At 38.2% G+C, this 21493-nt stretch overlaps 1 protein-coding gene across 1 annotated transcript in view; it reads left to right on the top strand.

Annotated features, from left to right (window-relative positions):
• Positions 1 to 21493, top strand: part of LOC150087085 (DNA-binding protein SMUBP-2-like) — a 460431-nt gene that overhangs the window by 252947 nt on the left and 185991 nt on the right. Inside the window, exons 10-11 of the mRNA XM_090372370.1 lie at positions 2930 to 3112; positions 19179 to 19297. Coding sequence (XP_090228496.1) covers positions 2930 to 3112; positions 19179 to 19297 — 302 coding nt within the window. The remainder of the gene's footprint in view (positions 1 to 2929; positions 3113 to 19178; positions 19298 to 21493) is intronic.

The following is a 21493-nucleotide window of genomic DNA, read 5'->3' as shown; positions in this document are numbered from 1 at the left end:
CTTCCTTGGACTCAGGGGAGGTACCCATAGACTGGAAATGTGCAAATGTGACCCCAATTCACAAAGGAGGATCAAAGGCTGACACAAGTAATTATAGACCTATGAGCTTAACTTCTGTTCCAGGAAAATTAATGGAGGCACTGGTTAAAGAAGCACTGCAGGATCATTTAGACAAGACTTCAGTTATAGCTCGGACACAGCATGGTTTTGTTAAGGGGAAGTCTTGCCTGACCAACTTGATTGGATACTATGATGCAGTCACAAAAGAACTGGATGCAGGGAATAACTTTGATGTTATATACTTGGATCTTAGAAAGGCTTTTGATACTGTTGCACATGGAAGACTGCTACACAAATTGGAGCAGTGTGACATTGGAGGCAAATTGCTGCTATGGATAAAGGGGTGGTTGAGGGGGAGAAGACAGAGAGTGGTAATCAATGGACACTGCTCATCCTGGACTAATGTTATTAGTGGAGTCCCTCAGGGCTCAGTGTTGGGTCCATTATTGTTTTCTGTATTTATAAATGATATTGATGATGGTATATCAAGCTTAATGTTCAAGTTTGCAGACGATACAAAGGTTGGCAGGGTTGTCAAGGACACTACTGACACTATGCTTCTGCAACAGGATCTGGAAAGGTTGAGCAGATGGGCTGAGAGGTGGCAAATGAAGTTTAACATTGACAAATGTAAAGTACTACACATGGGAAACAGCAACCCCAGAGCTACGTATCAACTCTGTGGTACTACACAAGGGACTTGAGGGTGGTTGTGCAGGCAGATATGAAGTTCTCTGAGCAGTTCAGACGGGCTGCAAGAGTAGCTCATGGAGTATTGTTAATGATATACAGGAATTTTTCCAGCAGGGATAAGGAGGTGATTATTCCATTGTATAAGGCAATGGTGAGGCCACACCTAGAGTACTGTATACAGGTCTGGAGGCCTCATTTAAACTAGGATGTAGAGCTGCTGGAACGAGTACAGAGAAGGGCAACAAGATTAGTGAATGGAACAAAGGGGTGCTCTTACGAAGAAAGGCTTAAGTTTTGCAAATTACAGTGTCTGGAGACTAGGCACCAGCGAGGTGATCTGATAGAGGTGTATAAAGCCTTGAATGGTTTAAGCATGCTCAATGCTGATGGGATTCTTCCTCTAGCTCAGAAAAATCACCTGAGAGGGCATAAATTCAAATTGAGGAAAGACAGATGTAGGATAGACGTGCTTAAATTTGCCTTTAGCCAGCGGGTGGTTGGTTGGTGGAACAGACTTCCATCCCTTGTGGTGGAGGTTGATAGCCTAAATAAGTTTAAGGCTCAGCTGGACAGGTATTTTGAACGAACAGAGGGGTGAAGTGGAAGTGGGTTTTTTTTTGGCTGATGCTGCATAAGCTTGCTTTCTTGCATCAAATGCCTCTACTAATGCTAATGCTAATGTATCATCCACCAACAAGTGTTAGCCAGCAAAAGATTAAATACTAAAATTGTTATGGACATAGCTTTCAAAATCATGAATTCCATCAGAGGACAATCTCTTCAAAGGAGACTTTTCAAAATGCAACTCATTGAAAATTAATCAGATCTGATATTACACACAGATGTGAGGTGGCTGAGTTGGAGTAAATTTCTACTGAGATTTCAAAATTTGCTGAATGAAATTGAAAATCTGTTGATCAAAGGAGAGATGATTATCAGCAGCTACAAGGTACGGGGGTGGTGTGATCTGGCTTTTTTGGCAGATTTTACCAGTAAATTAAGTGATCTGAATTTAGAATTACAAGGAAAAAATAAAAAGTGGGTGACATGATTAGTAGTATTTCTGCATATAAATATCAATTTTTGGCAATGGCTAAGGATCTCACAAAAAAAAAAATAAATAAAAATTCAATCATTTTGCAAATATGCAAGATCATTTGCAAAATATCCTGTTTTTGAATTTAATAGACAGAAATATGTGTCTCAAATTGAGAAAGTTGTGGATGATTTTGGAACCAGATTCAGTGATTTTAAAACAATCAAAGACATTGTTCAATATATTTCTTATCCATTTAATGTCGACTTAGATACAAAGCAAATTGAAGAAAAAATCACTGAAATTTTTCATATGCAGAAAATATTACTTCAAAATGAAATTGTTACATTGCGAAACGATATCTTGCTATAAGCCAGATCATCAAAAAAAGACTTTTGGAAATATGTTTGCCAAGAAAAGTATCCAAATGTAAAAAAATGCAGTGTACTTTTAAATTGCTGTTTTGTTCCACATATCTATATGAATAAGCCTTTTCGTGTTTGAAACAAACAAAGACAAAGAATCGCTCTACTCTTATGGACCTGCATACGAAGATTCTTTACGGTTGGCCTTATCACAGCGTATCACAGATGACAAGACACAAACTTCACACAAATTAAAAATTTAAATACGTATGAATTCAAAATAAGAATTCTGAATTGTATTTAATTTTAAAATTTATAAACAACATTTTTCAATATGTGTTGATTAACTTTTTTAATCATGTGAAATGAAATTCTTGAGATGGTAGATCGCAGCACATTTTGAAGAAAAAAAGTAGATTGCATCACAAATTAAGTTGGCCGCCCCTGGCATAGAGCATTTGCTCATAAAACTTAACTCTAGACACTCAGCAGATCACAGGAAAATTGTGAAAATTTGTGAAAGAAAAAGATTATGTGCATGTTTCTTCACTATTGTTGTGTTTGCATCAGCGCTATTTATCGTATGGTCTCTCTGAGTTTCACTGTGCTGGTTGCAGTTTAGCAACAATTTTGTGAGATGGTCAGAAAGTCTCTAACTAAGCAGAATAAATCATATCCAAACCAGCTTCGAGAGCCCTGCTTTCATTGTTAATTTATGTTAGTAAACTGTTTCAGTTTTTTTATGTTCAACTTTTTTGTTTCTTTGTTTGAATAGAGCAGCTGCAGAAGGTCTTGCAATAACCTTAATGGAGCGACTTTTGCTTCTTCATGGTGATAAAACTGTAAAGATGCTCAGTGTGCAGTACCGGATGAATGAGGATATTATGAGATGGCCATCTGAACAGCTTTATGATAAAAAACTCATAGCTCATGAATCTGTAGCAGATCACCTTTTAAAGTAAATATAAATTTATGACAGTTCTATTTTTTTGCAGTTCTGAAGTTTGTATGCTTCACCATTATGATTCATAACAGTGTAATATTCCTTTGAGTGATAATCATAATAATAATAAATTTCTTTATTTTTAATTAAGAAGTAAGCAGAAACTATTTCTAAAATTATAGACTTTGTTATAAGTCTATAATTTTATTTGAGCTCCACTTAGAATGTCTTTATTGTTAGGTTTTTCCTGGAAGGAAGAATTTTTGAATTTTTATTGACAGCCATCAGCTGGCCAGGAGGAATTGAGTGTCTGTGAAGAAGGATGGATTAGTGTTGAGATCTTTCTGACTTCAAACCTGGAATGATTGTGGCAGCAAGATGTGCAACTGTCAGTATTTCGACAAGAGCAAATCGATTAAGTGCCTGTGTTCTGTGGTGCCACGAGCCTACAATGACTGGCTCAATAGTGTTCGAACAACCAGCCAGAGGTCACATGTAGTCAATGCCTGTGATGAGCATCTGGAGTCTTGTCACATAACACAGCAGCCATGCAGCACAGTAGTGCAGCTAACCACCCAATACAACACAGGAATGGCAAGACCAATATCCACATGGACTTTTTGCCAGATATAGCTCATATGGGCTATGGCAGTTAAAGGCTGTCATGGGTTTCCATGCTCACTCCAAAACACAAGAAACTGTGCCTTGCATGGGCATGTCATCATGAGCACTGGACCATCGACATGTGGAAATCTGCTATCTGGTCTGATAAATCCTGATTCCTGCTCTATCGTGCTGATGGGCATGTCTGGATTTGGAGAAAGCAATGTGGAGCCACGGCACCTGGATGCATTGCTGGCATTCAGCAGCCTGGAGGTAGTGTTGTTATGGTTTAGGGATTGTTTTTGTGGCATGCCCTGAGTCCTTGATTACCATTAATCAACAACTTGATGGGAACACATCTACCTTTCTGTCATCACTGACCAAGTACGGTCTTTCATGATTTCTGTTTATCTAGACAACTCCAGCATCTATCATCAAGACAGTGTGCCATACAACAAGGCCTGGCTGGTTAATAACTAGTTTCAGGAAAATAAAAACGAATTCTTTGTCCTCCCATTGCTGCCCTATTCATATCTCAGCCTAATTGAGCTTGTTTGGGATCTTCTCAAAAAGGATATTTGATGCTACGACCATCCACCCAACAATGTTCAGGCATTATTGGACACATTGTGCAATGCACAATGTGTCCAGCAATGTTACAGATTCTACTATTACTGGGAAAATCTACAACAGAAATGTATGAAATATTAAAACATAACTGCTGAACTGAACATCATATCTTTGGATGCCTTTGCTGATTCTTTTCAGAAACTTTTAGAATGTTGTAATAATTGCATTATCAGGTGATGATTATGTCTCAAGTTAATAGCGTAGCTTAATTTTACGGTACTCACCTTTTGTATAATCTTCAGTTGATACTTTGGATAGGATGGATACTAATTTGAGTTTAAATTGGGATTAGTAGGGATAAATTTAGTTTTAAAAACAGAGTTAAAATATGCCCAAGGAAATAAAGTGCACATCTTCATCCTTGGTTGTCATAGAATTTAAGGTAGTAAATGATTGAAACTATATCTGTAAACCGAGGAGGTCAATAGCCGTAACGAATTGGCTTTCGTTGTTAATGCCTTCAGTTGGCGATAGTAAGAAGAAAGTGAAAATGCATGTATTTAAAGGACTGTATGTTCCCATGATGCTCTTTGATACACGTGGGAATCTCAGGTGCGTGAGATTCCAAGCCGGACAGAGGTTATAGGGTAATTTGGCATTTATTACATTAAAATTAGAATGATGGCGAAACCATTCTATAACGAGGGCTTCGTACTGAAAAAATTTTAAAACTAGATTTCAATTTAATAATGGGGATGGCTGAATCAACTAAAGGTGTGTGATTGTAGGATTCTACATGTAATGTGAGTTCTGTGTTTGATTATCCTGTTCTAAAGCTATTGTAATGATAATACACTCGTGTATTTGATGTTGTTGTTGTTGTTGTTGTGGAGCCGTATTTAGAGGTGGTGCTACCAATGTAGCATACATTGCAGTTTTGTTGGAATTTGATTAAATAAACAATATTATTCATGTCACAGATTTGATATTTATGTGTATCTTTATATGAATTAAACATTAATCCCAGTTTATTATATGCTGAAAATGTGAGAATGATGCCAGTACCGGTAAACAATCGACGGAATTGTCCGGTAAGATTGCTGTGGTAAGGAAGAACAATACGTATGTTACTGCATGTAATGTGTTTGAATTTTTTTTTTGATATTATTTTGGGCAGTGGAAATAGTTTCTTGAATTAACTGAAAAGGTATATCCTGGATATGAATTTTTCTGTAAGGTATTGAAGTTCGTTGGATAGGTCATCTTGTGTGGAACTGAATTTTATACGTTACAAATTTGGTTATAGAGGACGGCTTTTTTTATACTAAGTGGATGGTGTTTTTTTTTTTTTTTTGTGAACCCCAAAAACGAGAGGTATTAGAACCTATAGTACTTAGTACCATGCTTGGGTTGGAGGTTGAGAAGACGAAAGAAGATATTTGTTAACATTGGACTTGAACTTCTGTAGATTGTAATTTTCAGGAAATACGTATGAAGGAAGGTTGTTCCAGAAAACAGCAGTTGAATGAATAAATGAGGAAGATGAAAAGTTGGTTCTGTGGGTTTGAAGTTGGACAGTAAATGGATGTTGGCTGATGGCGGCACGTGTTCGGACTGTTTTGAAAGAGAGAGCGGGAATTATGGAAACTAATTCAGAAGAACAGTGCCCAAGGAAGTATCTGTAGAAGAGGCATGCAGCAGAAACAGTGCGTCTATGAGACAGCGAGTGGAGAGACTCTGTTAGAGATGAATCATTAGTTAACCTAACTGCCCTCTTCTGAATGGAATCAAGAAACCTGAGAGAGGTTTTGGGGGCACCACCCCAGATGTGGGAACAATATTCCATGGCAGGGCGGATTTGCGATTTATACAGAGTGAGCAGCTGTTTGGAAGAAAAGTAACGCCGAGAGCGAAAGAGAAAACCAAGTTTTTTAGATGCAGAGGAAGCAATATTTGTAATGTGCTTGTGCCAAGAGAGATTAGAAGTCAGGGTAATCCCCAAAAGAGATATATCCTTTTGCCTAGAAATTGGAGTGTCACTAAAGATAAGCATAGGAGCAGAAGAATCCTTTTTGCAAGATATAAGACAAGACTGAGTTTTAGAAGGGTTGAAATCAACTATGTTGTCTTTGCCCCACTGGAGAATTACCTGAAGATCGGCATTTAAGGAATTGGTAGCAGATTTTCGAGAAGTTAAAGCTGATTGAGCAGGACAAGGTTTCTCAAAATGGAAAGTTGAATGCACTGTGCTATCATCGGCAAAACTATGGACAGGATTTCCAGTCAATGGAAGAAGGTCATTGATATACAAGAGTAAAAGAGTGGGGGAAAGAACTGAACCTTGGGCGACACCGGCATTAGTGGAGAAGTTAGAAGACAGAGAGCCATCAACCATCACCCTCAGTGAGCGATCAGAGAGAAAACTGGATAACCAATTACTAAAAACAGTTGGCAAACCATAAGATGGAAGCTTGTTTAGAAGACCTTTATGCCAAACACGATCAAAAGCCTTTGAGATGTCAGGAGCAACTACTTGTGTTTCACCGAACCTTTCCATTGAATTAGTCCATAAATGGGTAACATAAGCCAGAATATCACCAGTGGATCGACACTGACGGAATCCATACTGGTGATCGTTGATCAGACGGAAGGTTTCTAGGTAGTTTAAGAGTTGGTGGTTAATTGATTTCTCCATTACTTTAGAAAGAGTAGAAGTAATTGTAATGGGATGATAATTGGATGGGATGGATTGTCACCCTTTTTAGGAGCTGGCTGGATATGAGCAAATTTCCAAGCAGAAGGAAAAACACCTTTAGAATAAGAAAGTGGAAAAAGGCGGCAAAGAATAGGAGTAAGTTCAGGAGCACAGGTTTTGAGAACAAGTGGAGAAATACCATCAGGACCTGGAGCTTTCTTATCGTCGAGATTCATCAAAATCCTTCTGATATCCTTTTGACGGAACCACAGGGGGCATTGAATGGAGTGTGTTGGGAATGGTGGGAGGAGTTTTACCAAGATCATTAATACATGAGCTGGAAGAAAAATGGGATGCTAGCAGGTCAGCTTTATCCTTGGCTGAAGTGACAACAGAACCATCTGGTTTGGACAGAGGTGGGAGCAGAGATGGGCAAAAGTTGCGGCCAATAGCTTTGGCAAGAGACCAGAATGCTCGGCTATCATTAGGGCAAGAAGCAAGTTTTCTACTCTTAGCCTGTTCAAACTCTAGTTTGGACTGATTAATAACTGCTTTACAATTGTTGCGAGCTTTGGTGTAGGCAGAAAATGAAACTGAAGAATTAGAAACAAGCCAATTAGGTATGCAACATTCTTCTCTTGGACAGCCTTAGCACATTTATTGGAAAACCAAGGTTTAGATAAAGGACAAGATTTTAAAGTGGAGTGTGGGATAAAGGATTCCATTCCTGCAAGAATAATTTCACTGACACGATCTGAGCAAACGTTGACATCAGAACTTTTGAAACAGTAATCCGACCAAGGAAAAGAAGAAAAGAAGTCTCGCAGGTCATCCCATTTTGCATTCTTGTAATGCCAAACAACACGAGGTTGGGAATAGCCATGAGATAAAGGTTCCATTGGAGAAGAGACAATCACCAAGTTGTGATCTGAAGTGCCTAAAGGACCTCTCACTTCGACCGTGTACTTAGAAGGGTTGTTTGTGAGAAAAAGATCAAGCGTATTGGCTGTATGATTAGGATTGTCCGGTATTCTTGTAGGTAAATGAACAATCTGTGCTAGGTCATTAGTAATAACTACTCTTAATATTATTAGTTGGCACTAATAATATTAAGAGTAGGAGACCGGCAGAATTACTTAACAAGTACAGGTCACTGTTGAACAAAAGCCGAGAATTAGGGTTGAATTTGAAAGTGTCTGCAATTCTGCCCAGACACGATAGGAGGGAGTATATGATGAGAGCCTTGTCGATCAATTCGGCCCTGGAAAGATTGTGCAAGGCTCAAGGGGTAGAATTTTTTTCAGCCTGAACTGTACTTGTTAACAGGAGAGATTGCTTCTACAGGGATGGGATACACTTAAATAGAAACGGTGCAAGAATATTTGCTGATGCTATCGAGGCAGTGTTAGGTGGGTCGGAAAACTGCTAGCTTGGGGGGAGACAAAGACCAATAGATTGACAGTAGCCACTGGCAGAGGTGAAAGAGATTTTTGCACTGCTTCTATTAGAATGAGCAGAAGCCTGAAAAACAAGATGCATGGTATTTCAGAGACTGCTGGGAGACATTGCGGTACAAGTAAACACATGGGTTGTGTTAGGGTAGCTAAGAATAGAAACAGGTGCAGGTATACTTGCGTGTACACCAATGCTAGGAGTTTAGTAAATAAATTTCATGAATTTGAGGTATTGCTCAAAACATCGAAGGCAGATATTGTTGGGCTATCAGAGACGTGGTGTCACACAGATATAAGGGATGCAGAACTGCAATTTGGGGAGTACAACGTCTACAGAAAGGATAGACAGGATAGGAAGGGGGGAGGGGTTATGCTATTAGTTAAGAAACACATAAAAACCAAGGAAGTGAAGCCAGTCGACATCGCTGGACAGTGCAGTGTTGAGTCAGTTTGGTGTGACATAAGCATTGGGAGATCAAAATTGAGAGTAGGAGTGTGCTATAGGCCTAATGACTCTGATGAGTATTATAAGGAACTGTACAGGGAAATAGAGTGGGCCAGTAAATCAGAGAGTCTTATAATGGGAGATTTTAATTTCCCAGATATTGACTGGAATTTGGGGGCTGGTTACTCACACACTAGCAGGGCTTTTGTGGATTTATTGGATGATTGTTTTCTACATCAGCATGTTCGGGAGGCAACTAGAGGGAGTAATACTCTTGATTTGATTATCAGCAGTGATTCTTCATGCATTAAGAATCTGCAGATAAATGAACCACTAGGTGGCAGTGATCACAGTGTGCTGAAGTGGGATTTACTCAAAGAGGTAACTACCATTAGGGGTAAAGGGAAGGGTTATTGCTTCCGTAAAGGCGACTACGATGGACTGAGACAGTATGTAAATTCTATACAGTGGGACCAAATGATGATGTTACCAACAGCAAATTCAAAATGGGAAGCATTCAAAGAACTTATCTTGGAAGCTACTAGGCTTTACATACCAACTAAGAAATATTGTTCAAGGTTTAGGCCAAAATGGATGTCAGATGAACTAATGAGGCATATGGCAGAGAAGAAAAATGCATGGGATACTTACAAATTAACACATGACACAGAAGCCTATGATAGATACAAGTTGATATGCAACCAAGTTACAAAGGAGGTTAGGCAGGCGAAGGCAGATTACGAGAAATCCTTGGCAAGGGATGCAAAGAAAAACAGCAAAGAGTTCTTTACTTATGTAAACTCTAGAAGGAAGGGGATGAATCAGATTGGTCCACTTGATATTGATGGGTCAACTGTTGATGATCCTGCTCAGGTAGCTAACAAACTAAATGAATATTTTGCATCGACATTCACACATGAGGAGTTATTCAGCGAGGGGAATGCCAGAGGTGTATTCAACTCTAGCAGTAAGCTACAGAATCTTGAAATTACTGGGAGTAAAGTGGAGGAGAAACTGTTGAAGATAAACACAAGAAAGGCACCCGAGGTGGATGGGATCTATCCAGTTATATTAAAGGAGGCAGCAAAGGAAGTAAGCAAACCCTTAGCCATAATTATGAGAGCTTCCTTGGACTCAGGGGAGGTACCCATAGACTGGAAATGTGCAAATGTGACCCCAATTCACGAAGGAGGATCAAAGGCTGACACAAGTAATTATAGACCTGTGAGCTTAACTTCTGTTCCAGGAAAATTAATGGAGGCACTGGTTAAAGAAGCACTGCAGGATCATTTAGACAAGACTTCAGTTATAGCTCAGACACAGCATGGTTTTGTTAAGGGGAAGTCTTGCCTGACCAACTTGATTGGATACTATGATGCAGTCACAAAAGAACTGGATGTAGGGAATAACTTTGATATTATATACTTGGATCTTAGAAAGGCTTTTGATACTGTTGCACATGGAAGACTGCTACACAAATTGGAGCAGTGTGACATTGGAGGCAAATTGCTGCTATGGATAAAGGGGTGGTTCAGGGGGAGAAGACAGAGTGGTAATCAATGGACACTGCTCATCGTGGACTGATGTTATTAGTGGAGTCCCTCAGGGCTCAGTGTTGGGTCCATTATTGTTTTCTGTATTTATAAATGATATTGATGAGGGTTTGTTTGTTTGTTTGTTATTTGGTTTTTAGGAGCATTAGCAACTAAGGCCATATTGCTCCGGGATATGCGGTGGTCATTCCCTGACCTTTCCGCATTCTCCGTATTTGGTGGTGACGGGCTCGAACCCCGGTCTAATCAAGAAGCGTGTGCTATGCACTGCTGCTCCTTCCCACCTGGCTACGGAGGCGCATTGATGAGGGTATATCAAGCTTAATGTCCAAGTATGCAGATGATACAAAGGTTGGCAGGGTTGTCAAGGACACTACTGACACTATGCTGCTGCAACAGGATCTGGAAAGGTTGAGCAGATGGGCTGAGAGGTGGCAAATGAAGTTTAACATTGACAAATGTAAAGTACTACACATGGGAAACAGCAACCCCAGAGCAACGTATCAACTCTGTGGTACTACACTGACAGTGGTAGAGAATGAAAGGGACTTGGGGGTGGTTGTGCAGGCAGATATGAAGTTCTCTGAGCAGTGCAGACGGGCTGCAAGAGTAGCTCATGGAGTATTGTCAATGATATACAGGAATTTTTCCAGCAGGGATAAGGAGGTGATTATTCCATTGTATAAGGCAATGGTCAGGCCACACCTAGAGTACTGTATACAGGTCTGGAGGCCTCATTTCAAGAAGGATGTAGAGCTGCTGGAACGAGTACAGAGAAGGGCAACAAGATTAGTGAATGGAACAAAGGGGTGCTCTTACGAAGAAAGGGGTGCTCTTACGAAGAAAGGCTTAAGTTTTGCAAATTACAGTGTCTGGAGACTAGGCACCAGCGAGGTGATCTGATAGAGGTGTATAAAGCCTTGAATGGTTTAAGCATGCTCAATGCTGATGGGATTCTTCCTCTAGCTCAGAAAAATCGCCTGAGAGGGCATAAATTCAAATTGAGGAAAGACAGATGTAGGATAGACGTGCGGAAATTTGCCTTTAGCCAGCGGGTGGTTGGTTGGTGGAACAGACTGCCATCCCTTGTGGTGGAGGTTGATAGCCTAAGTAAGTTTAAGGCTCAGCTGGACAGGTATTTTGAACGAACAGAGGGGTGAAGTGGAAGTGGTTTTTTTTTTTTTTTTTTGTGGCTGATGCTGCATAAGCTTGCTTTCTTGCATCAAATGCCTCTACTAATGCTAATTGCAAAAGCCTCAGCATCTCGACCTGCTGGGTCGGTGTGACTAGAAAACGGAAGCCAGCTGGGGTTGTGAACATTAAAATCACCAAGGAAAATTACCTCACTGTTAGGAGAGTTGGACTGGAGAAAGTCAAGTTGCAACGAGAGGAAGTCAAAGAGCTCCAAGTGATTAGTCGAGTTGGGAGAACGGTAGAGACAACAGATGAATTTGACACAATGAGGTAGAGAGATTTTAAGCCAGAGAAAATCAAAGAGAGGAGATTCCAAATTACCAAGTCTCTGACAGGGAATATCAGAATGGACATATGCACAAGTACCACCTTTGAGGCGAAAGGAATCATACAGCGAATAATTTGGGTATCTGAGATGAGCAGTAGTTGAATCAACCGATAACTGAGATTCTGTCAGAAAAAGTACATGGGGTTTGGCAAACTGCAAGTGGAAATGGAGATCGTTGAGATTAGAATTGAGACCACGTATATTTGTGAAGTGAATTAGGAAGTCCTTGGGAGGTTTAGATCTTTTCGCAGATAAGCTTGCTCTATTAGTTTGACAATTCATGGTGTATTCAATAGTAAGAAAAAGTGGGTGGGACATGCTGTATGAAGTAATGAAATTTTTGGATATGGCATACAAGTGGTAAGAATATACCCAGATCCTTGACATAACGTGGCCTCGACAATGCTCCCTGCATACACACTACTCGGACTCCCTCCAGTCACTATCTGGCAGAGTAGAGGTAGCAAGATTATACACTAGCTGATCCGGAAGCCTCCTAGAGAGTTACCAATAGGTCCGGTCCGGTGTACTAACGAGCGGGCCGGCCTGCGAAAACCGTTTTAGAGCTGTACCCTCGAAATGTAAGGAATATTGGATCTCGCCACGACGTTCATCATAACCTCAAAAGTCATTAATCATACTGCATGGTGGAAGAGATAGGGAAGGGTTGACCGGAACTTAGCTCTAGAGACTAAACATGGGTTCCACCACTTCAAGCCTCCAATAAGCAAAGTGGTGGTATTTCACCGGTTGATGAGAGTCATCTTCCACCTAGTACTGCCTGGTAACATAGAGGGGCAGCGTTCCTCCATGTGGTGTGGGTGCCACACCTCATGGATCTAAATCGGTATCTTAAGAAATTCTACAAATCATTTAATTGTGATGATTATGTTTCATAAAAATAATACCATTTTGACCTCCTTCACTTTGTGTTCTTTTTATTGCACCAGTCTGGGAACTTTATTTTCACACCTTGTATATGTATGTGAATTTTTAAAATGTCGATGGGTTAGATACTGGTGTAGAATGTCTCTTTGCATTCATTACTAGTGCTTCAGAAGGAAAAAAGTGTAAAGGAAATCAAAGAAGGAAAAAGAAAACTTGCAAGAAAGAAAAAAAGAGTAAGGGTTAGACCAAAGCAAGGGAAGATAGAGAGGACACCATAGAAGACCTGAAATACAATCATATTATGATTTTATTTCAGTACAAGTTGTTTATTTCTTTTTCTTCTTTCTGGGGAGTTAAGCCAAGTGGTCTGTTCCAGTTTCATTCCATCTCTTCTTTATTTTTATAAACTTTAATGTTTCTCTAAAATGTTTCATATCTACACTCTGAATCCTGTTCTAATTCTCTTTTTTTTTTTTTTTTTTTTTATTACCCCATGGTTTCACTTCTGTATAATAATACAGAGGTTAGAATATATTGTATATTTTTATTTTGCTTTTCTTTATGAACTTTAAATGGTTTGAATATATTATTTATTATTTCTGTAGCCTTGATAAAATGTTTTAATTTCAATGTCTCCCTTATCTTTATATGAAAGCATGCACTCAAATTTATACAGTATATATAGTTTTTTAATACTGTCTTCTATGTATGCCAAAATTGGATAACAATAGTTTATGGTTGCAAACTCTTTCTTATTATTTAGAAGCACAGATAACAGATACCAGTACTTGGAAGATTTGTAACATATATGTGTAATTTCAGCATTATTTGAAACAACCTTGAAAACATAAATACCGGACAAAAAATTTGATTTGTCACTTGTGGTATTTAGGGCATGTAGCAGATTAAAAATATGTATCTTCTGTACTTGTAGATGCTTACACCATTAAAATTAGAGTATAAGGTTAACCTGTTTACTATCTACCGTGAAAGATGGTGCAGAAAAGATTCAGTAAATTTAGTTTCAGAAACAAAAGTAAAAGTTTTTAAGGAATGATGTGAGTTTCAACCTGACATCAATGGCAGAAATGCAGTTGAAAGTCTGTGTTAAGTGATTATGATCATTGAGGAAGATTGCATCTATTAAATGAAAAATGATTTCAAACAAGATGCAAATTGGTTGTAAAAGTTAACCAAGGGCCACATCAGCTAGTTTCTGAGAGAACACTACAAAGAGAATAGCATTCCATGGATAGATATCTGGAATAGGGTCTCCTGAAAAGACTAGTGTTAACAGCTGTGCATAAAAAAGCCTGGTAATATTGGCTAAAAACATACAAACTGTACTGCCGATGACTGGAAAGCTGATGTGGTCTGGAGAATCCAAATTTTGCCCTATTCTTTAATGGTTCCAGGTACTGAGTTTGCAGGAGAAACAAGGAGGCATTTCAACCGGACTGTGTGCAAGTTGGCATATAAGCAAGTGGTAGGTCAATGGAGCTTTGTTGATATTTTAACTATTATGAACTGCATCACCTATATGAAATACTAACCAGTATGAATCAAGCTGGCTATACAAATCATGTATGATTTCTGTCCAAAACGTTATCCAAATCTCTGTCCAAACCATTATTGGAGCTGATGGGACGGCTCTAAACACTGTTTCAAAATCAGCAGTCTTCTCTGTCATTGAAGAGAGTGCCATGCAGTGCGGGTGCCTCTGTAGCCAGGTGGGCAGGAGCAGCAGTGCATAGCACATGCTTTTTGATTAGACCGGGGTTCAAGCCTGTCACCACCAAATACGGAGGATGCGGAAAGGTCAGGGAATGACCACCGCATATCCCGGAGCAATATGGCCTTAGTTGCTAATGCTCCTAAAAACCAAATAACAACAACAAATGCTCCTAAAAACCAAATAACAGCCATGCAGTGCACGTTATTGCAGATTGTGTGATTCGATGACTGCCTTGATGAAGATAAAACACTCTTGACCATCCAGCTGAAGATAATGACAAAACAATGATAATGTTAAAAGATTGTTGAAATATAATTGGGAAATTGCTTCAGTATTTTTTCTCAAAGTGTATTTTAAAACAGCATATAAAGAACCATAAGAACTATAAATGAATTATTAGCGAGTACCTTTTCTTTGAGATGAATTTGAAGTTTGTTTTTTCACCCCACTGATCTGTTTTGATCATCTTGCAAACTTGCAATCATTTCACTGAATTTTCAGAAATGGAGAGCTGCCGTAATTACAGCTCTCTTCAAAATGTGCACATAGTTATAAAGTTTGGGATATCTAATCTTTCTGAAAATTGTGTTTCAGTGATCACAGCCAGTTATGTGACAAAAATAACTTCAGTTGCCCTGTTCATTCTTAATTTCACCCAGTACTCACATTGGGTGAAAAAGTTCCTGTAAAGTTCCTCGGGCTACTCTGCTTAAAACGCCTCAAGGTTAGAATAAATATTTCTAAAGCTTGGTTATCTGATATTTCTGAAAATTGTTTCAGTGATCAAAGTCAATAAGGTGATCAACAGTTCTTATTGTCTGTTTCATTCTTTCTAGTGGAGTGATGGCAGCACTCATTAAATATTCGAATATTAGTGAAATTATCTGGCTAAATTTTAGGAACTGGAGAGTTCTTGCAAGGGCAGTTCCCCTTAATATATATAAAAGCTAAACACATTTATAAATCTCAATATCTAACCTTTCGAAAAATTGTTTCAGTTATCATGGTCGGTAAAACAATACATCGCTAGATATCAACCTTTTCATCCTTTGAGGCAATACTCATATTGAGGGAAATTAGCCTGCTATACTTTAGGGACTGGAAGTTCCTGTAATAGCAGCAGTCACTCAATAGAGTGATATCACTCACTAAATAAAGTGAAATTAATTGTGTAAATTTTTCAAAATGGAAAGCTGTGTCAGAAGAACTCTCTGTAATATATGCATATATTTATAAAGCTTGGATATTTACCTTTATATATATATACACAAACTGACTCGAGTAAATAATACAAAGGTCTTTGAGATAACAGAGGAGAAAAAGCAGTATATACTGGAACTTAAGAACAAGTTTGAGCTTCTGCAGACTGCTCAGGACCAAGATATCGACGAGGAATATTACAACGACAAATCATACACGACAAATGAAGAGCAAGAAAAACACTGACAGGGAGAAAATTGAGTATACTGAGTTATGCAAAGCCATTAGAAAGAGACTCAGAGAGGACATAAGAAGATTTAACACAAGAAAAGTAGAACAAGCATTAAGGGAAAACAAAGGATTTAAATCAGCAGCCATGAGCAGTAATACAGAAAGACAAATGATACTGAAACTGAAGAATAGCGATGGTGTACTTATAAATAGCAGAGAAGGCATAATTCAAATAGCAGAAGACTAACTATAGAGAATTATACAAGGAGCAAGGGAATGATACCAGCAGTGGGGAAGATGGATTGCAAAGTAGCAACACATACGACATACCCAATATTCTTTCTGATGAGGTAGAACATGCATTGAAGAATCAGAAAGACCCGGGGGAAGATGAAGTTACTGTAGAGTTGTTAAAATTGGGAGGAAGAGACATAACACAAAAACTGGCAAGGCTCTTCACAGAGTGCATTAGAAAAGGTGTCACGCCTAAGCAGTGGAATAATGTAATCATAGTTTTGCTGCATAAGAAAGGAGATAAATCAGAAATTGGAAATTATAGACCAATTAGCTTGTTATCCCACATCTACAAGTTGTTCACAAGGGTCATTACTAACAGATTAGAAAGAATACTTGATGAGAATCAACTGAAAGAGCAAGCTGGCTTTAGGACAGGATTCTCAACTATGGATCACCTTCACGTAATATCACAGCTAATGGAGAAAGCAAATGAATATAAAACACCATTATGCCTGGCATTTGTGGATTATGAAAAGGCATTTGACTCCATACAGCATAAGGCAATGTTTCGGGCACTGGAAAGACAAGGCATAGATATCCCATATATTATGATTTTGAAGAAAATATATGAGAGTGCTACCTCCTTTATTAGACTAAACAAAGACAATAGCAAATTTAAAATCGAGAAAGGAGTTCGACAAGGAGACACAATATCTCTGAAGCTGTTTACTGCTGCCCTTGAGGAAGCTTTCAGAAGATTAGACTGGTTGCAGAAAGGAGTCAATGTGAACGGAGAGTACCTAAACCATTTAAGATTTGCAGATGACATTGTGGTCATAAGCCACGGTCCCAAAGAATTAGAGGAAAATCTTAATCAGTTATGCACAGTTAGTAAGGATTTTGGACTAAACATGAATATGGCTAAAACAAAAGTAATGATGAACAAGTATGCCATGGAAAGGGAAATAATGATTGAAGGAGCAGTAATTGAAAAGGTGGAGTCATATACTTATCTGGGACACGTTATTAACTGTAATAATGATAAATGGCTGGAAGTCAAGAGAAGAATAAATTTTGGATGGATAGCATTCAGGAAATATAGTCACATACTGAAGAGCAATATCCCATTTTGTCTGAAACGTAAAATAATGAATCAATGTATACTCCCCACCATGACTTATGGAAGTGAAACTTGGGCACTCACCAAAAGAATGGAAGAGAAGCTGAGAACTACACAGCGAAGATTGGAACAAATTATATTGGGACTCAGACTGTTAGATAAGAAGAGAAACACATGGATTAGGCAGCAAACTCAAGTAAAGGACATTCTTATCAAAACTAAAGAACTAAAATGGTCTTGGGCAGGACACATAGCTCGAAGACATGATGACAGATGGACTAAGAAAATAACAGAATGGTACCCAAGAGGAGCTAGAAGAAAACCTGGAAGACAAAGGCGGAGATGGATAGATGAAATTCATGAGTTTTTGAGTAGTAAATGGATGGCCAGTGCTCAAAACAGAAGGAACTGGAAAGTTGCTCCAGCAACTTTCCAGTTCCTTCTGTTTTGAGCACTGGCCATCCATTTACTACTCAAAAACTCATGAATTTCATCTATCCATCTCCGCCTTTGTCTTCCAGGTTTTCTTCTAGCTCCTCTTGGGTACCATTCTGTTATTTTCTTAGTCCATCTGTCATCATGTCTTCGAGCTATGTGTCCTGCCCAAGACCATTTTAGTTCTTTAGTTTTGTGTTAGCAGTATAACATATATTAATAGATTGCCCTTTTTTTTATTAATGAATGCCATATTATTTTTACCACCTATCCAAGCCTTTATACTTAGTCAGATTTTATCAGATGATAGCAATATCATAGTTGTCTTTTCCTTTCTGCAAAGTACAAATTATTATCACTAGATTTAGTCAATTTTAAATTATTGATTATATTAGCCATATATTATTATTGCTCTATTTTGCATGTATGTTTTGTATATATACATGGAAAATAGATTTATTTCTTAGTGGAATGTTTTATAATTTAATTTTACCATGGACTTGGCACATTATGGACTGGTTGCCATAAAAAAAAAAGTAAGACAACCAACCAACCAACCAACCAACCAACCAACTTCATATGGAACCAGCATTTCTGCTCCTGGTAATCTCACAGTATAGCCAGATACATGAACGTAGTCTCTAGCATTGAAGGGGCAGCTGAGTACTTGATGCACTTCTTGATTTTTATCAGTTTTATTTAAATTGATAGTGAACGTTCTGTCTAGGATTTTTTTTTTTTTTTTAGTAAAATTTTTTTGCCCCCAGCAAGTTACTTGTCTTTGCAGAGATGACAAGAACGTTGCCTTGGTGAGAAGTTGTCAGTTTTCAGTGACAGTTGTCTTCAGTTACAGATTACAGATTACAATCAACAAGTTTATAGCAAATTATGTTATAATCAGTTTGAGTAAAATGGGAGATAATCACAATAATTATCCTTAAAAGAAATTTCTTTTGTGGGTTTTAATTAAGCTTCTCTTTTTGCTCAACTTTGGGTGAAGCTTACAAATATCTAGAGACAAGTTTAACTATTTCTATACATTATGTAAATATCTAACATATTATCAGTAAAAAAATTTTATATGACCCACTTTATTAAAATGTCATTAACTTTTCTCTGAAATCATGTATGTTTTGTATATGAAATGGATGATTAAGAGTGTTCATATGATGTAGCATATGAGGAAGCTGAAATGCTTTCATATGGAAAGCAAAAGAATCACTTACACCAAAATAACATATCTACGTATTATGTGTTGGCAAAATCCAAGGAATTGAAATTTAGAAACTCTGTGGGCATACTCTTAATATATGTGCCCAATAAAATTTGTTTATCAGACAACTGTTTGTTTTAGGTTAATTGTAGTAATTATTGTTTTTACTATATTTTCCAGAGATATTCCTAATGTCCAAGAAAATGAGGATACTTCAATACCACTGTTATTAATAGACACTGCAGGATGTTGCTTCCCAGAACTTCAAATAGGTGATGAATGTTCTAAAGGCAATGAAGGTACATATATATGTATATATATAAAATAAGGTAGATCTTGGAACAGAAGTTACAAATAGATAGATAAAACCTATGTATGATATGTGAGATGCAGTCCAGAAATAACTTCTATTAATTTTCCATAAGGTTGTTAGATAGTATAAAGTTTTGCTGGTGGATCCGAATTATGTAGCCTTCTTCTTTTTCTACACACACAGTTACCACTTCCATGCTTAATTCTCAAAACACTGTGCAGAGTCTCTTTTTTGTTGGTATATTTCTGTACCCACTACAGGCGTGGATTGATAATGAATTAAATTCATGCCATCTCTCATTTATTTTGATGAAGAATTTTGATGGAACTTGATCTGAAGAATGAGGGGTGTAAAAGTATTTCAGTCATCATGTCATATAGAAATTCCACAACAGCCTTAGACCTCTGAAGTAAATGCGCAACACATGATACATTGTCTTGGTGCAGTATGAAAGTTCATGGTGCCAGACGAAGAAGAGTGTACTCAGTCACAGGCAAAAGTTGGTTCTGAAGCAGGTTTCAGTAATACTTTGCAGTTATTGTGACATGCTCTGGAACAGATTGGTATTAGTAGTGGCAAAAGATGATGCAAGTTACGCACGCACACATGTGTGACAACCCCTCTATAATAATTTGTGTGGTTCCTCCTTAAATTCATTCAGACTACCTGCTTCCACAGAATCAGGCAGAAGTTTGTTCCAGTGATAAACTGCCTGCTGACTGAAAGTAAATTTCTGTACATTCACCCTTTTTAAATTTATGTCCCCTTGTATGTTTTCTGAGCAATAGGAAGAAACCATCAGCATTTAGCTTACTAAATCCATTCAAAGGCAGAGTGAAGTTTTTCTTGGTAAGAGTACCTTTTAGTTTCCCTCATTAATCTTGTTCTTCTCTGAACCTGCCCCAACAGATCCACATCTTTCCACAAATGAGGTCTCCAAACCCATTTGCAGTACACAAGATGTAGCCTAACCATTGTCTTATACAACAGGACATTGTATAAGGCAATGGTTAATAATTGCCTCCTTATCCCTGCTGGAAAAATTCCCATATATCATTGACAAAGCCTCATCAGCTGTTGTAACAGCCTGTCTGCATGCTCAGAGAAATTCATGTCTGACAGCACGATTTCTCCCAGATATTTTTATTCTCCACTGCCTCTGAATGTGGTACCATGCAGTTGATTATTCTTGGAGTGCTGCTGTGTATGTAGAACTTGTATTTGTTAATGTTGAACTTCATGTGCGACTTTTCAGCCCATCTGCCTAATTTTTCTAGATCTTAGCATTAACATTAGTAGGGGCATATGATGCAAGAAAGCAAGCTTATGCAGCATCAGCCAAAAAAAAAAAAAAAAAAAAAAAGATCCAAATACATGATATCAAAGTTATTCCCTGCATCCAGTTCCTTTTTGACCACATCATAGAGTATCCAATCAATTTAGTCAGGCAAGACTTTCCCTTAACAAAACCATGCTGTGTCCGAGCTATAACTGAAGTCTTGTCTAGATGATCCTGCAGTACTTCTTTAATCAGTGCCTGAATTTAACCTGCCCAGGAACAGAAGTTAAACTAACAGGTCTATAATTACTTGTGTTGCCCTTTCATCCTACTTTGTTAATTGGGGTCACATTTGCACATCTCCAGTCCACAGGTACCTCCCCAAAGTCCAAAGAAGCTCTCATAATTATGGCTAAGGGTTTGCTTACTTCCTTTGCTGCCTCCTTTAATATAACTGGATAGATCCCATCCACCCCGGGTGCCTTTTTTATGTTTATCTTCAACAATTTCTCCTCCACTTTCCTCTCAGTTATTAAAAAATCATCTAGCTCACTGCCAGAGTTTAACTCACCTCTGGCATATCCCTCCCTGAATAACTCCTCATGTGTGAATGTAGATGCAAAATACTCAATTAGTTTGTTAGCCACCTGAGCAGGATCATGAACACTTGAACCATCGATATGGTAAAGAACTCTTTGCTGTTTTTCTTTACACCCTTTGCCAAAGATTTCTCATAATCTGCCTTTGACTGCCTAATATCCTTTGTGACTTGGTTACAGACCAGCTTATGTCTATCATAGGCTTTCATGTCACCCATTAATTTATATGTACCCCATGCATTTTTCTTCTCTGCCATATGTCTGATTAGTTCATCTGACATCCATTTAGGCCTAAACCATGAAC

This window comes from Mastigoproctus giganteus, chromosome 4, assembly GCF_048544385.1.
Source record: "Mastigoproctus giganteus isolate SK-2022 chromosome 4, ASM4854438v1, whole genome shotgun sequence".
In the NCBI taxonomy this organism is placed as follows: Eukaryota; Metazoa; Arthropoda; class Arachnida; order Uropygi; family Thelyphonidae; genus Mastigoproctus; species Mastigoproctus giganteus.
The sequence above is the reverse complement of the archived record's forward strand: the minus strand, read 5'-3'. Positions and strand labels throughout refer to the sequence as shown.